The following is a 16,332-nucleotide window of genomic DNA, read 5'->3' on the forward strand; positions in this document are numbered from 1 at the left end:
CATGAGGGAAAAACAAGGGAGCCCATCCCTCCACCAGTGTCCATTCTCCACCACCAATGAACCAAGTATCCCTCCCACCCCCCAATCCCATCCCCTCCACCCACCCTGCCTCTGTGGCAGGGCATTCCAATTTGATCTCTCTCTCTCCTTTTGGGTGTTGTGGTCTGCAATAGGGGTATTGAGTGGCCATCATGTTCGGACACTAGTACACTTTCAGAGCACATTTCCCTTACCACGTGGGATCTCCACTCACAATTTACTTGGTGTTCCCTTCTCTATTTGGTATGACTTTTCCCCCAGCATGTGAGGCCAAGTTCCAAGCTATGGAGCCAACCTCCTGGTATTGTATACTACTATTCTTGGGTATTAGTCTCCTACCCTGTTATTTTATATTCCACAGATGAGTGCAATCTTTCTATGGCTGTCTCTCTCTTTCTGACTCATTTCACTTAGCATGATAATTTCCATGTTGATCCATGTATATGCAAAGTTCATGACTTCATCTTTTCTAACAGCTGCATAGCATAACATTGTATAGATGTGCCAGAGTTTCTTTAGCCAGTCATCTGTTCTTGGGCACTCGGTTTTTTTCCAGGTTCTGGCTGTTGTAAACAGTGCCGTGATGACCATATAAGTGCACATGTCATTTCAACTATACTTTTTTGTTTCTCCAGGGTATATTCCCAGAAGTGGTATTGCTGGATCAAATGGAAGCTCAATTTCTAATTTTTTGAGAATCATCCATATTGTTTCCCAAAGGGGCTGGACCAGTCAGCATTCCCACCAGCAGTGCAGGAGGGTCCCTTTCTCCCCACATCCTCTCCAACCGCTGTTGCTTTTGTTCTTTTGGATGTGTGCCATTCTCTGTGGTGTGAGGTGGTATCTCATGGTTGTTTTGATCTGCATCTCCCTAATGATTAGTGATGCTGAGCATTTTTTCATGTACCTTTTAGCCATTCGTATCTCTTCCTTGGAAAAGTTTCTGTTCATTTCTTTGCCCCATTTTCTGACGGGGTTGGATGTTTTCTTCTTGTAGAGTTCAACCAGTGCTTTATATACCCTTGATATCAACTCTTTATTGGATGGGTATTGGGTGAATATACTTTCCCATTCTGTAGATTGCCTTTGTATTTTGGTCACTGTGTCTTTTGCGGTGCAGAAGCTTATTAGTTTAATATAGTCCCATTTGTTTATCTCTGTTTCTACTAGATTGCTTAGTTCCGTGTCATCTTTGAAGATACCTTTAGCTTCAATATCGTGAAGGGTTTTGCTGACCTTGTCTTCGACCTTGTACCTTCGATGTTTGTGGTCTGATGTTGAGGTCTTTAATCCATTTTGATCTGATTTTTGAATGCACAGATTTCTATCTTCAATAAAGTTCTGTCCATAACTTAGCTCAGTGGGTTTGAAGAATTATAAGGACACCTACATAGCTATATGAAATAATGTTAAAAAATTTATTTACAGTTCTACAATAAAAATAACCCCATAGGATGGCCTGAAATTCTACTTTGATCATGCGTTTTGCTAATTAAGATGATTGCTTGGGTATGTTTGTGTGTGTCGGGGGGGGGGGGGGTCTCCAAATGGTACTTAGGGTGCCTGTGGCTACTTTCAGAGATTCCCAACCAACAGGCTGATGGCCCACTATAGGGGCCTGCGGACGTGGTGCTGCTCTGCTGTGACCATGATGCCGTGTGGGGGGCAGGGCTGGGGCATCATGAGTGTCTGGGCTGGAACAGGGTTGGCATCAGGCGAGGCACTGGCCTTAACTCCAATGCTAACTCCTGAGAGGACTATTTTATAACTATTTTTAAAGCAAATTTTCTTCAGAACACAATTTTTTATTCTACAACATAGTATAACTGAACAAGTAGTTAATTGTTCATTTTATTTTTCTAGATGCCACTTAGAGATGCCACTTTTGCAGGTGTCTGAAATATTTTTTTAATGAGTGACACATTTTTATTTTTAAATATAGAAAAACTGACAAAAAAATCATATGACTTTTAAGTTGCTCTAATAAGCCCAGAATCTAAATGGGGACTTCTAAATGCCCTACTGCATATTTCTTTTTCTTTCTTTCTTTCTTTCTTTCTTTCTTTCTTTCTTTCTTTCTTTCTTTCTTTCTTTCTTTCTTTCTTTCTTTCTTTCTTTCTTTCTTTCTTTCTTTCTTTCTTTCTTTCTTTCTTTCTCTCTTTCTCTCTTTCTCTCTTTCTCTCTTTCTCTCTTTCTTTCATTTCTCTTTCTCTTTCTTTCTATCTTTTTTCCCTTCTTTCCTTTTTGCTTGCTTCTTGCATTCCCTTAAGGATGTCTGGGGGCATTCTCCATGATAACCATCAATTGACAGCTCAATGCGCTGCTTGGACTCAGTGGTAATGGGGTGGGGGGTGGGGGTGGGGGGGTCGCCAGGGGGGGTGGGGAGGTACAAGTGCTGTGCCTGGATCAGAGGAGGTCTCCAAGCTTACACAGAGATTCTTGGGGTCGTGATAGAACTCAGGTATATGAGCATCTCTAACATATTTCCCTGACCCCTGAGCCATCTCGATGCCCCTAAGATTCTTCCCTCTTATCAAGGGAAGCGAGCAGCAGATGTTGTCCACCGGCTGTGCTGGTAGAGCTAGCAAGCTCTGCTATACTCAGACTTGATTCCAAGCCAAATGATGACTTCAGAGTTCCTGTTATTAGAACTATCACTGGATATTTTAACAACTGGCCACCCATTTATAGAACCCATTTATTGAAGGCATTCCTTATACTGGAAATAGGGAGAAGATACTCTTGAGAGACTATGCCATTTACTTGTTTCCTGGAAAATTTCTTTTTGTAGGTACATCTTCTTTTAGAAAGTAATTGCTCAGGGGCCTGGAGAGACAGCACAGTGGGTAGTAGCTTCCTCTGCGTGTGGCTGACCTTTGATCAGTCCCCAGCACCACAGATCCCTGAGCCCTGTCAGGAGTGATCTCTGAGTGTAGAGTCAGAAGTAAGCCCTGAGCATTGCCAGGTGTGGCCCATGAACCAAAATAATTTTTGAATGGTAACTGGTCATTATAAAAAATAATTTCTAAACAAGATGAGAAATGGGTGGAAAGTGATTATAAAAGAAATAGAACATGCTAATTGTGTCAGGGGAATGAGGACCATCGCTGTTACTGTTTTTGCCAATAAGCCATCGGGCTACACTAGCACATGACAGGGAAGAAGGGAGACGTAACTGGCGCCCACATGAGCAAACTGATGAACAATGGGATGACAGTGATACAGTGATGCTAATTGTGGAGTTTGGGTGGTAGGTATGGGTGTTAGTGTTGTTTTCAACTGTTCTGTATGCATGCACATTTTTGTAACAAAAGTGTTGGAAAAGAAGTGATTGCTGGAGACAACTTTTAGCTGCAATTTAAATGTTGTGTCAGCGGGTGGTGGCAATGATTTGGGAATGATAGATGTTTATGCAAACCCTCACTGATTAAAAACCAAGAACTTCATTATTATGGCTGAATTTATGCCAGGATTCAGAGAGCATTTTCCAAGTACTTCTTTGAAGAAGTAACATCTTGAAGCATTATTCAGCACCTTTCTGACTAATGTTCTTTTCATTTTCTGGGAAGTGTGATACCTAGGTTAGTCACTTCCTCCCGGCGGGTGGAGCTTGCCTAGATAAACTTCCCCATCAGCACAGGTTACTGCTGCTGAGTCTATCACCATGTCTTCAAGGGACTAATCTGACTAAGCTGAGGCAAAGAATAGTGAAGAAGCTTCACACAACAGTGATGTGTCTCAAGATACAAAACTTTTTTCTTTTTCTTCTCCAGCAGATTTTTTTTTGTCTTTATTGTTAGATGGCTGGGGTTGGTGTGCTCTACTCCTCGTTTTGGAGCTCTTTTACTTTGCTCTATCTCCCCTTCTTTTTGTTGTTGTTCATTTATTTTTTATTTTATTTTATTGTTTTTATTACTAGTGAATCACCAGTGAGGTACAGTTACAGACTTACAAACTTTTGTGCTTGTGTTTCAGTCATACAGTAATCAAATACCCATCCCTCCACCAGTGTCCATTTTCCACCACCAATAATCCCAGTCTGCCTCTCACCACCCCCACCCGATCTCCCTCCCCACCCTGCCTCTGTGATAGGGCATTCTTTTTTGTTCTCTCTTTCCTTTTGGGTGTTGTAATTTCCAATAGAGGCACTGAGTGGCCATTGTATTCAATCTATAGTCTACATTTGGCACACACTCCCAACCTGAGCTGGTCTTCCAAACACCCTTTACTTAGTGTTCCCTTCTCTATCTGGGCTACCTTTCCCCCCAGCATTTGAGGCAGGCTTCCAAGCTGTGGAGTAAACCTCCTGGTCCTTATCTCTACTATCCTTGGGTGTTAGCCTCCCATTCTGTTACTTTATATTCCACAGATAAGTACAATCTTTCTATGTCTGTCCCTCTCTTTCTGACTCATTTCACTTAACATGATACTTTTCATGTTGATTGATTTACATGCAAATTTCATGACTTCATCTTTTCTAACAGCTGCATAGTATTCAATTGTGTAGATATACCAAAGTTTTTTTTAACCGGTCAGCTGTTCTCAGTGACTCGAGTTTTTTTCCAGATTTTGGCTATTGTAAGCAGAGCAGCGATGAACATACAAGTGCCAATGTCATTTCTTCTATACTCTTTTGCCTCTCTGGGATATATTCCCAGAAGTGGTGTTGCTGGGTCAAATTTCTATCTCCCCTTCTTTTTGCTTCTTCAGACCTCACAAGGCAACAGTGGTCCTCCAGTGTGTTTAATAGGTATCCTTAGAGAATCAGTTTTTGTATAATACTGTATTTTGAATGCATCTTAAACTTGTCTGAATGATGTCCAGCTGATAGCATCTAATTGATCCATAGAACTCCTTGACATGTGTCTTTATGTTCTTCTTCTCCTGTGATGGCCTCAATCCCAACTCTATTGACCACAAAGTATGCAGTGCTGAGCCTTGTCACACAGGCCTTGGATGAACCTGTGGGGGGTTTTCTTTATGACACATACCAAGAGTGGCACGTAAGAACACACAACCTTCATTTTATGAATTACTGCCAGATTCTTAGCCAGTCCTAATTCTTTTTTATTTTTTTTAAGTTTTTATTTTATTGAATCATCGTGAAAAAAAATACAAAGCTTTCAGGTTTAAGTCTCAGTCATATAATAATTGAACACGCATCCCTTGGAACCAGTGCACATGTTCCAAGAACCCCAAAATACTCCCCTCCCACCCAGCCTCCACATAAGTAGCTAATGATCTTCACTTTATTCTCTCTATACTTTGAATACATTCAATATTTCAATAGAGAACTCACGATTATTATTTGGAATTTCCCCCCAACAATCAGGCCTGCTGAAAAGGCATCATTTAATAATTTCTTTTCATTGCTGAGAATGAAGACTCTATGAACTCTAAGACTCTATGAACTTGCGTGGCCACTGTTGAGGCTGTGCGGTTTTGGATTTCTGATATTTTAGCTCAGTTCACAGTCTAGATGCATTTCTGTAAGAAGCCACTCTGGATGCCAAAATGGGTTAGAAGACCTCTGGGATCATAGTCTTTAGGAGCAAAGGGTTCGTTTCGCGTTTGGCAGCTATGGATCTTATCTGGGCTGAGGGCGTGCTGGTAACGCCCGCTTCCCATGATCGACTATGAGCCACAAAACTGCAAAATTCATACCTCTGGGATGGGAGTCTTAGAAGGTGGCTCTCGCCACAGGGATGTTGCTGCCGCCACCATTTTCCGCGCAGAAAAACAGCGCCAGTCCTAATTCTTAATAGCTTCACAGTGAGTCTTGCTGTTTTTCTCTCCCTTCTCTAAAGCCTACCCTTATCAGATTTTCTAAATTTTACAATTTTGATGGGAGTAAAGTAGTAACTTGTTATTTTAATTTGCATCTTTTTGATTAATGATAAAGTTATGCTACTCACTGCTCTTCGGTTAGCTATTTAAATTTTCCCTTCTGTGAATTCTGTGGCCCAGTTTTCTTGCCCTTTTCAGGATGCAAATGTAACTTTTAACTCAATGATATTAGTTTAGTCTTTCCCAGTGCTTCTCAAATCAAAATAATAAACCAAAGCTAAAGCATTGACTTAAGGCAGTGACAGTTCATTTCTTCTTCAAGGCCTTGTTGGCTGCCTTCCTAGTGCTAATTGTAACCTACAGCTATATTATTTACTTGTGGTTTTCTTCATGTTGGCCAATCTTGCCTGCTAGAAAACATGCTGTAGGATAGTAGAGATTCTGTCTATTTTATCAAGTGGTTTTATCCCTACACATACCTGCTTGCTTGAAAGTATTATTGATTCTGTTCATTAACTGAATATTGACTTCACATGTCAGATATTGAGTTGGCCTATAGCATTACAGTTACCAGAAGGAATAAAAAAGGAATCAATGAGATGCAATTTTATTTATTTACTCATTCTGGTTTTGGGGCCACACCCGGTGGAACTCAAGGCTTACTCCTTGCTCTATACTCAGGGATCACTCCTGAGGGGGCTTGGAAGACCATATATGCCAGGAATCAAACTGGGGTCTGCCACATGCAAGGCAGGTGACTTACCCCTTTACTATCTCTCTGGAAACACAATTTTAAATAGTTCTATGATGTATAAACTCATACAAGGATGAAGCCAAAGCAAAACATCCTAGAAATCTGACTTTTTGGGGGTAAGAGAATATGCCTTGGAGAGAACTTTCCTCTGGGAACCTCAGCTGGAGTCTGGAGTTTCCACACAGTCAGTCAGAGCCGCCTGCTTTTCTCGTTTGGGGATTCCAGTTTTAAAACTCAGTGTCAAGACCTGATGAGCTAGCCTCAAAATAAACTCTTGGACTGAGATCTAAAGCTGACTTCATCCAAAACCCGAACAACTGCCCGACACGCCCATTGACTAAAGACGGGTTTTCTCCCACTGGCAATTATTTTCACAATGCTCAATTACAGGCTGTTTCATTTCCATGGTTTTATTTTGAAACGTCAGTCTCTGCCATGAAGAGAGATCTGCAGGTCTGTGATGCTCACTGAGAAGGAAAAAAACAGACACGATTTCAATTTCTCTAGGCGTTCATTGTCTCCAGCTAAGCGACCCTCACTCAGTGTTGCTATGCGGGGAGAGGAGAAATCAACTCCACTCGCTGCTCTCAGGTGCCAGGGACTCATTCATTATCCCTTATACCTGCAAGGGAGCCACGAACTTGCAAGAAACACTCTACAGAGTTCAAGGTTTCCCTAGCAGGCGAGGCTGGACTGAGGATTCTCTTCTATTTCCTAAGTCAGTCACCTCAAGCAAAGTCGAAACCTGCTTGCTCCGGTTAGTCAAATCACTAGTCCATGGCGCTCAGGATATCGAACCCTACTACTTCTTTGCTCAATTAGGTAGTTTTCCAGGCATTTCCTAATGTGAAAAGGAAGTTTGAACTTCTTCTTTTTAATTTTCTGAGAGAAATCTTGGATCAAAGAATAAACTGCAAACTGGGATATTTTCTTCAATTTTACTAGCAAGCGATATTAAGACCTCTCAATGACTCAAGGCATGAACTACCATTGCGAAATAATCATTCATTCAACCACCATTGAATGCACTGAAAATTAACTGAGGAAAAAAGGGGCCCTGAATCCGGATGTTTGTAACATAGGTAAATGTGGCACCAAGCATAGAGAAGATGGGACTCGGGGAGGGCAGGCACCTCAGACCAAGGGAGTAGCGGTGTGAATTCCAGAGAGCAGAGAAAGCACTCGATGTCCAGGGGTCCACAGTGGTTTTATATGATTGGAACACTGAGTGTAAAGGAGGCTCCTGTGAAAGAGGAGTTTAAGCCGGGGATAGCTCTAGCTCAATTATGGCCCTGATTTCACAGAAGCCTTCTTGTTTTTAAGTGTCGGTGTCTTTGACAAACAGTTACACAAACATTTTAGGAAATACACCCCTGTAGCCCAGATATACCCTCACCCAAAGCATGCCTTCTAAACAAGGGGTCAGGACTTCTGCCTGACTTTAAAAGTCCCCCATTCTCTGCCACAAGCAATTTGGGGTGGCAGGTTGATTGAGTCATTTTTGCATTGCAAGTGTGAAGTTATATTCCATTTGAGATAGTTCCCTTCAAAGCAGGGTCAAATAATTAAAATAGGCCCAATTACAACATAATTCTTAACTAAAAATGGGGCATCGGGGATCAGGGAGATAGTACAGGCATGAAAATGCTTGCCTTGCACATTGCTGGCTCTAGTTTGATCCCCGGCACCCCATCTCGTTTCCTGGCTACCTCCAGGATGACCCCTGAGCACAGAGCCAGTAGTAAGTCCTGAGCACAGCCAGGTTTTAAAAATAAAATAAAAGTGGGACAACAGAAGCTTTTCTAAGTGCCCCAAATATGAGGTATCTTAACCCTAATGGATTCAGACCTCTATAGGGATCGGGATGTGTATATTTAGAAAAAAATTCCATGGGCATCTATTGCACATTCATGGTTAAAATATAGAGATCTTTTCCTGTGCACAGAAAATAGCCTTTCCAGACAATTCTAGATTATGTTTTTTACCATATTTTTACAAGTTACACTGAAGTAATGGAAGACAGAAGTATTTTAGTAAAAGTCAATCCCCTTGTCCTAGAAATTTATTTTCGGTAATTTTCTATTAGATCAATAAAGCCAGGGTCATAGTTATAATCAGGAAAGGGTCATAAATCCCTTCTCCACCTTTATTTCCTTTAAAAAGTAGCACATATGAATTATCTCCTTGCCAATTGGATTTACATGCAAGATATATGGTGTGGGCAGATTTGAGTTGGAGCAATCAGAACTGGCTGTGATCATTATTGACAAGTAACTGTACAGTTGCTGCTATTGCTTGTATTTCATGAGGCAGCACTTAAAGTCTTGCCATAGAGATGCAAAAAGAACTTACTGTGGGTTCAAGGAGACTTCAGCATTATTTTCCATGGTCTGTTTGGGGTGGGCTGATAATAAATGAATGTATCAAGTAGACATTTTTAAAAAGCTAGGTGTCAAGGGAAAAAGAATATTACTTATGGGAATATCAGTAAGGATGGAGAGAAATGGTACTTTTTTTACTCCTGATTCAGGAGACTGGCAGCATTGAAATGAGTGCCCAATGTAATGGATTGTTTGGCACTGAGCATGGCTTGAAAGGAATTAGAGATCATGGCTGGGAGCTGTTGTGGACATCAGCTAACTGTGTGTAAAATACAGTCTTTGTTTATTTGTTTTATTTGGGGTTTGAAGTCAGACCTGGTGCTCAGGGCTTACTCCCGACTCTGTGCTCAAGGATCAATCCTGGCAGTGCTCAGGGGTACATGTGGTGCTGGGGATCACACTGGGGTTGCCCATGTGCAAGGCAAGATCCTTCATCCCTGTACTGTCTCCCAGCCCCAGTGCAGATTAGTGTACACTACTATTCCCCAATCACGGAATAATATGCTCTGCAATGTCAACCTGTAACTAATCCAAAGCATTCACTATTGAAGAACACTAGAGTGTTATTCTTATCTTCTCGACTTAATGTCTTTTTTTGGTTAACACTGATTTAGAAGTAAAGGAAAACCTGTACTAGAATTAGAAAATCTGCAAGGAATTTTGCTTAGAGACTGTTTTTAGATTTGTTTTTCTTTGGTGATTTATTTGTAGGGCTTTTAAAAAAATGTTTTAATTAAAAATAAAAGCAAACATTTGAATAATAATAATACAACTAATGAATATTCATGGATTCCATTATTCTCTTGTCATATTTAATTCATTTTGGGTTTTGCTTTTATTTGGGGTGATCTCACAGTGCTTAGGCCTGGGGGCTACTTCTGGTGATCCTTGGCTAGCCAGGCTGGATGGTCCATAGCTTGACTCAGTGGTGCTGAGGACTAACAGGCCACACAGTTGGTGTTCAGGGGCTCTAGGACTACATCTGGCAATGCTCAGGGAGACCATGTGGTGAAGGGACTCAAACCAGCGTCCTGGTCTTGCTAAGCATTTGCTCCTGACCCCTTCTCCATGCTGTTATTATTTAAATCTCCTATAATTGCCCTCTCTCACCAAGTGAATTATCCTTCAGCTTTATTAAAATGATTTACATAAAACACTGTGTAAGTTTAAGCGTTTATATGATGATTAGAGAACAAAGATATTGTGAAATGCTGCTGTTACAGTGAGGTAAGTTAGTACATTCATGTCTTCACATAATTATCTTCTGTTTTGTGATGAGACTATTTAAGATCTCTCAGCAACTGCAATGTAGAGGAAAAGTATTGTAATTTTAGTTACTGGTGCTATACATAAGAAGCTCAGAATTTATTCAGAGTATAACTGAGTTTGCAACTCTATGACATTATCTTTCTCTTCCTCCCACCTCCTGGCCCCTGGCAGCTGCCATTTCCATTGTTTCTGTGAATTCAGCTTTTGTAGGTTATACATATAAATGATATAATACAGTATGTTTTTCTCTGCCTGATGTATTCTATTTAACAGAATGCCCTCAAGACCTTTCATGTTGTCATAAATGACAGAATTTCTTTCTTTATTGTGGTCAAATAAGATTCATTATTTAAATTATATGCTTGTATAATTTTGGTTCTATATCACATCTTCTTTATTCACTTACCTGTTTGTGAACAACTTAGGTTGTTCTGTGTCTTATCTACTGTGACTAATGATGTAGGGAATACATGTTCAGACACATCTTTGAGAGAGTGAGTTCATTTCCTTCAGATATGTACCCAGTGGAACTGCTGGCTGTATTGTATTTCTAATTTTAATTTTAGTTTTCCTACTGTTTTCATAGTGGTTTTACAAATTTGCATTTCTACCAACATCACACAAGAGTTCCTTTCTCCCCATACCTTCACTGTACTTGTTATCTCTGGTTTCTTTGATAATAACCCCGCAATCACGTGTGACATGATATCTCAATTGTGCTTTGGATTTGCATTTCCCTGACTATTAGTGATGTTGAGCGTACTTCCATGTACATTCTGGCCATTTGTAAGTCTCCTTGAAAAACCTTCTACCTATACTCTAAGAAGATTATTAGTTTTATTTGTGGAGTTTTATTTATTTGTATGAGTTCTCAAGCATTGTATGACCAAAACACAAGCATGAAAATATGTAAATCTGTAACTGTACCCTCACAGTGATTCACAAATAAAAAAATAAAAATTAAATTAAATTAAATTTTTAAAAGATTATTAGTTTTATTTAGGGCTGGAGCGATAGCACAGCGGTTGGGCGTTCGCCTTTCATGCAGCTGACCCGAGTTTGATTCCTCCACCCCTCTCGGAGAGCCCGGCAAGCTACCGAGAGTATGGAGCCCGCGAGGCAGAGCCTGGCAAGCTACCCGTGCATATTGGATATGCCAAAAACAGTAACAATAAGTCTCTCAGTGAGAGACGTTACTGGTGCCCGCTCAAATAAATCCATGAGCAACAGGATGACAGTGACTTTTGCTATTGAGCAATATGAGCTCCTTATGTATTTTGAATACTGACCCTAGATGAGATCCGTAGTTTGCAAATAGTCTTCCGTATTGTGTGGGTTGCTGTTTAATTTTGTGTATTGATACTTCTGTTGTGCAGAAACTTTTTGAGGAGAGTCCTCCCAAGCATTGCTCAGGGAGCCGGGACCAGTCAGGGGATACTTAGCCTACCAGGCTGCATAGTTCACTCCAAGGACTCAAGGATGTAGAACTGATCTGGTTCTGGGTGCTGGGGACCACCTAGCGATGTTTGATGGGCCATGTGGTAGAAGCAGGGTACTTCTCTAGGGTACCTTTCTAGACCTGCAGAAACTATTTACTTTGATGCGGTCCTACTTGATTACTTTATATTTGTCCTGTATTCTTTTAGTGTCATATTAAAAACAGAAACAGGACAAGATGAGGGCAAAAGACTGGGGAGATAGCCCAAAGGTGTGGAGCACATGCCTTGCACACATGAGGCCCACGGGGTGGGTTTAGAGGTCCCTAGCACCTCTGGACCTGGCCTTCATTTCATGTCCAGGACCAAACACAAGAAACCATAAGGTCTGTATCTCCAGCCGAGTATTATCAGGGGTGGTCTCTGGATGTCTGAGCAATGCTGGGGAGACATTTCCCTACTGCCCCCACCAAAAAAAAAAAAGCAAAACAAAACCATTGCCTCGGCCAATGTCAAGGAGATTTTTCTCTGTGTTTTTTTCTTCTTCATTTTTTTTTCTTTTTGGGTCACACCTGGCGATGTACAGGGGTCACTCCTGGCTCTGCACTCAGGAATTACCCCTGGTGGTGCTCGGGGGACCATATACTTACCATATACATACTGGGAATCGAACCCGGGTCGGCCACGTGCAAGGCAAATGCCCTACCTGCTGTGCTATCACTCCAGCCCCTCTGTGTTTTCTTCTAAGCATTTTATGGTTTCAGCATTTACATTTAAGCCTTTGAAGCCTCTGATCCATTCTGAATGAACATTTGTGGTGGTGTGAGCCCTTGGTCATGACAACATCCATTAGAGCATGGGGCCCTTGGGGCTGGTTCAGGTCTCAGGTTGGTGTGGAACCCGGAGCCCCAGGGCATAGTGTTGTGTGAATGTGGACATACTTGGGGAACCCCGGGAAAGGCAGGAGTCCCTCTGTCCAGGTGCTCTGGGATTTGGATGTTATGGAGAAAGGATAAGCATTTCTCTTTGAGGAATGAAGATTCTCTCTTGGAGTAAAGCCCTTTACCCAGTTCTGTGCTGTTGTCCAGGGGTTCCTGAGGCTGTTCAGAGAACTCAACAGTTTCCTCATGCTCCTTAGACACATCTGCCTTTAAACTGCATAAACTAAGTCTGAAGTCTGTAACATTCAACTTTCTGGATCCTTTTTTTCCTGAGCTCCCTTTACAGAGTTTAAACCCTTTAAAGCTTGATTTTGCTTGGTGAAAAAACCCCTCCCCTGTAGCCGTTTCTCCTTGCACCTGGAGCTTGTCTTTTTACTCCTGGGGCGTGGGGGTGGGGTGGTAGTGAGAGGGCATAGAACAAGGGTTCAAGTTGATGACCACTTTCAGGGTTTTTATTATGGAGAGACACACGTATCAGTGCCAATGCCAGTGTACAGGTGGGGAAACAGTTGTCTAGACTGCACTAGCCACGGTTGGTCTCTTTTTGGAAGACCAATCACATTCAGAACAGGAGGAACTGTGTTGATGTTTTATAATGTTGCTTCGGGTTGGGGGGCATAGCATGGGGGTAAGACACCTGTTTGGCAAGAGGGAAGCTGCAAGTTTCCTCCTCAGCACCATCCCGCACTCAGGACATGCCACGTGTGATAGTGGCAGCGCTGCCATTTGGGGTCTGCAGCATACAACAAAGTGCGTGGTCTCTGATGCACTACCATGAAGTGTATAATGAGTGCTGCACACAGTACATGTCTGAGTGCTGCAGTCAAGTGTGCATGAGCCTTGTTTCTCAACAATGAAACGGGAAGGGAGGGCTGAGAGAGCTCAAATGGCAGCACACATCACTGGCCTGTGCATGCCCTGAGTTCAGTCCATGATACCACATGCCCCCTGAGTACTGCCAGTTGTGACCCTGGCAAGCCCTGAGCACCACCCAGCCTCGCTATGCTGAGCATCACACCAGGAGTTGCCCTTAATTCAAAAACATAATAAAAATTTTCAAGGGAGGAGAGGGAAATTTAAAAAATTAAAATGATAAAATAAAAATCTGGGAGTGAGGCTAAAATATAGTGTACCCGGAGTGTTAAAACAAAAATTTAGAACTAAATGTTCTCATTGACAGATGAAGAAACTGAAGCTCAGAAATTTTTTTCACTGGGGGTCTCACATCTTGTCTCAACACTTGGGCAGAACAAAAGCCCAAGTGTTCTCTCATCCCTCCCTCATCTGAACAATGTCGCTGCACCTTTTCCAGAGAGAATTGGAGTCATTTCTCATGGAGATTCAATGATGTACACATAAATCAACGTGCAGAAGCTGGTTCTGATTTTTTACACACTGACTTCTGAATGTAACATAATGACCTTTGCAAATGAATCTTTGGCTTCCAAACTTGACAATGTCTTATAGCTCTGTTCTTTCACTTAACTAGCAGGTCATATTTCCATTTTATTGCAAATTGAACAGAAGGAGTTTTATTCCAGAGCCAGTAGTTTAGCAGGACCACTTTTGGTTGCAAACCCTGCTGGCTTTACAGAAATTGAACATGAGGATGTGTGGGTGTAAGAACCTTTTCAGTGGTGTGTTCCAGATGATTTTGAAAGGGCTATGGATTGTGCTTTCATGGTCGCAAATATGTCAGTGCTGTATTATTTACTCTTTTTCTGTTTAGGACCAGATCTTTATGGAAAATGTGGGTGCAGTTAAGCAGCTCTGCAAGCTGACCAATAATCTTGAAGAAAGAATAGAAGAATTAGAAATCTGGAACCGGAAGCTGGCCAGGCTAAAACGGCTCAGTAGCTGGAAGTCGTCAGCCAGTGAGGCGAGTTCCATCAGGTACCTCTGGACAGGGCGGCCAGGGACTTCTAGAGAAAAGAGAAGCTTCAGTGGGGTTTGTGTGTGTGTGTGTGTGTGTGTGTGTGTGTGTGTGTGTGTTCTTTCCATGACATGATTTGTGTATCTTTTTTTCCTTGCCACACCCAGCTGTACTCAGGGCTTACTCCTGGCTGTGTGCCCAGGGATCACTCCTGGTGGGGTTGGGGTGGGGGTGACCATCAGCAGAGCAGTGCCAGGGACTGAAGCAGCGTTACTGCAGCAAGGCAAGTGCCTCACTTACTATACTATCTCTCCACCCTGAAATGTTCTTTATTGATCAATCAGCAACCATTGTTTTCTGATAATAAAGTCCCTTATTTTATTTTTTTATTGGTTTTGGGGCCACGTCCAGTGATGCACAGAGTTTACTCTTGCCTCTGTGCTCAGGGATCATTATCAGCGGGCCCCAGGGGACCATGTGGGTTGGCCAAGTGCAGGGCAAGTGGCCTACCTTTTGTATTATCACTCCAAACCCCTTATGTTTCAGAAGGTTTTTGGAACACAATTGATGCATCACTGTATCACTGTCACTGTATCACCGTCATCCCGTTGCTCATCAATTTGCTTGAGCGGGCACCAGTAATGTCTTCATCGTGAGACTTGTTACTGTTTTTGGCATATGTCACGGGTAGCTTGCCAGGCTCTGCCCTGTGGACGGGATATTCTTGGTAACTTGCTGGGCTCTCTGAGAGGGATGGAGGAATCCAACTCAGGTCGGCCGCGTGCAAGGCAAATGCCCTACCCGCTGTGCTATAGCCCAACACAATTGCTGCCTGTAATAATTTTCACATATTTTTTTCATTTGCTGCTTTAAGTATGAAGCAGCTGGTTTTTAAGAGCAGTTGTGATAAGAGGTGTTGAGTTTTAGCAAAAGGTGACTCCTTTAACTGGGAGAGGTGGCTGTTTCTAACTTTAGAAAAGCAGTTTTGGTTCTCAGGGGAATTACTTAAAATTTTAATTTTTATTATTCGTGAAGGAGGTAAATCTTCAGGGGTCTAATTTTGACAAAAAGAGAAATGTAACATTTAATGTATTCAGTTACTCTTGCTAAGGGTTTTTTATTTTCCACCAAAAGAACTCTTATATGGGTTGACTTTTCCTTTTTTAAAGTTAGCATCATGTTATTAAAAACAGTAATATTGCTGTGTTTGTGACTTTTGTCATCTAAGAGCTGGAGAAGCATTTGAGTAGTAATTAATTTCTCTCTCTTTTCAAGCAAATCTAGCAGAACTGTCAGTACATCTTCTCCAAGAAAGGCCATTCCCCCCAAAACCAACAAGGTAAATAGACTTCAATTTATAATGAACAGAAATGTTATTAAGGATACCCCAAAAACCTCTTTTGAGAAATTGGTCAAGATGGTTTGCCTCATTTGCTTATTGATGGTGTACTGAACTTGCATCCCTATGTACTTTAGGTATTTATCCTGATTTTTCAAAAAAGAAGTTTAGAGAACTTCTTAGAGCATATTCATTTAAGATAAATTATTCTGCTACATTTATTTTAGCACTGTTTCCATCTGGTGAAATTCACCAGTCACCACATGTAGATGGCCCTGAGCTGCAAGATGTGTCACTGACTTGTCTCAACTTACTCCCTTATCTTTGGCTTCAGAAGATCCCTGGGAACTTTAGTTAATCCCCAAATCCCTCCTTTACCTTTGATATTTTGTGCTGTATATGTAAATATAGAGCATAGGTATTCATTTATCTCCAAGGATTGAAACATGATGGATTTATTAGTGAATAAAGAGAAATTTCATCAATAGGATGACATTCGCAATTAAAAAGGGT

General features: G+C 41.6%; 1 protein-coding gene across 1 annotated transcript in view; it reads left to right on the forward strand.

Annotated features, from left to right (window-relative positions):
- MYRFL (myelin regulatory factor like) overlaps positions 1-16,332 on the forward strand; it is a 156,973-nt gene that overhangs the window by 115,728 nt on the left and 24,913 nt on the right. Inside the window, 2 exon segments of the mRNA XM_055118411.1 lie at positions 14,337-14,500; positions 15,756-15,819. Coding sequence (XP_054974386.1) covers positions 14,337-14,500; positions 15,756-15,819 — 228 coding nt within the window.

Source organism: Sorex araneus, chromosome 10 (genome assembly GCF_027595985.1).
Source record: "Sorex araneus isolate mSorAra2 chromosome 10, mSorAra2.pri, whole genome shotgun sequence".
NCBI lineage: Eukaryota > Metazoa > Chordata > Mammalia > Eulipotyphla > Soricidae > Sorex > Sorex araneus.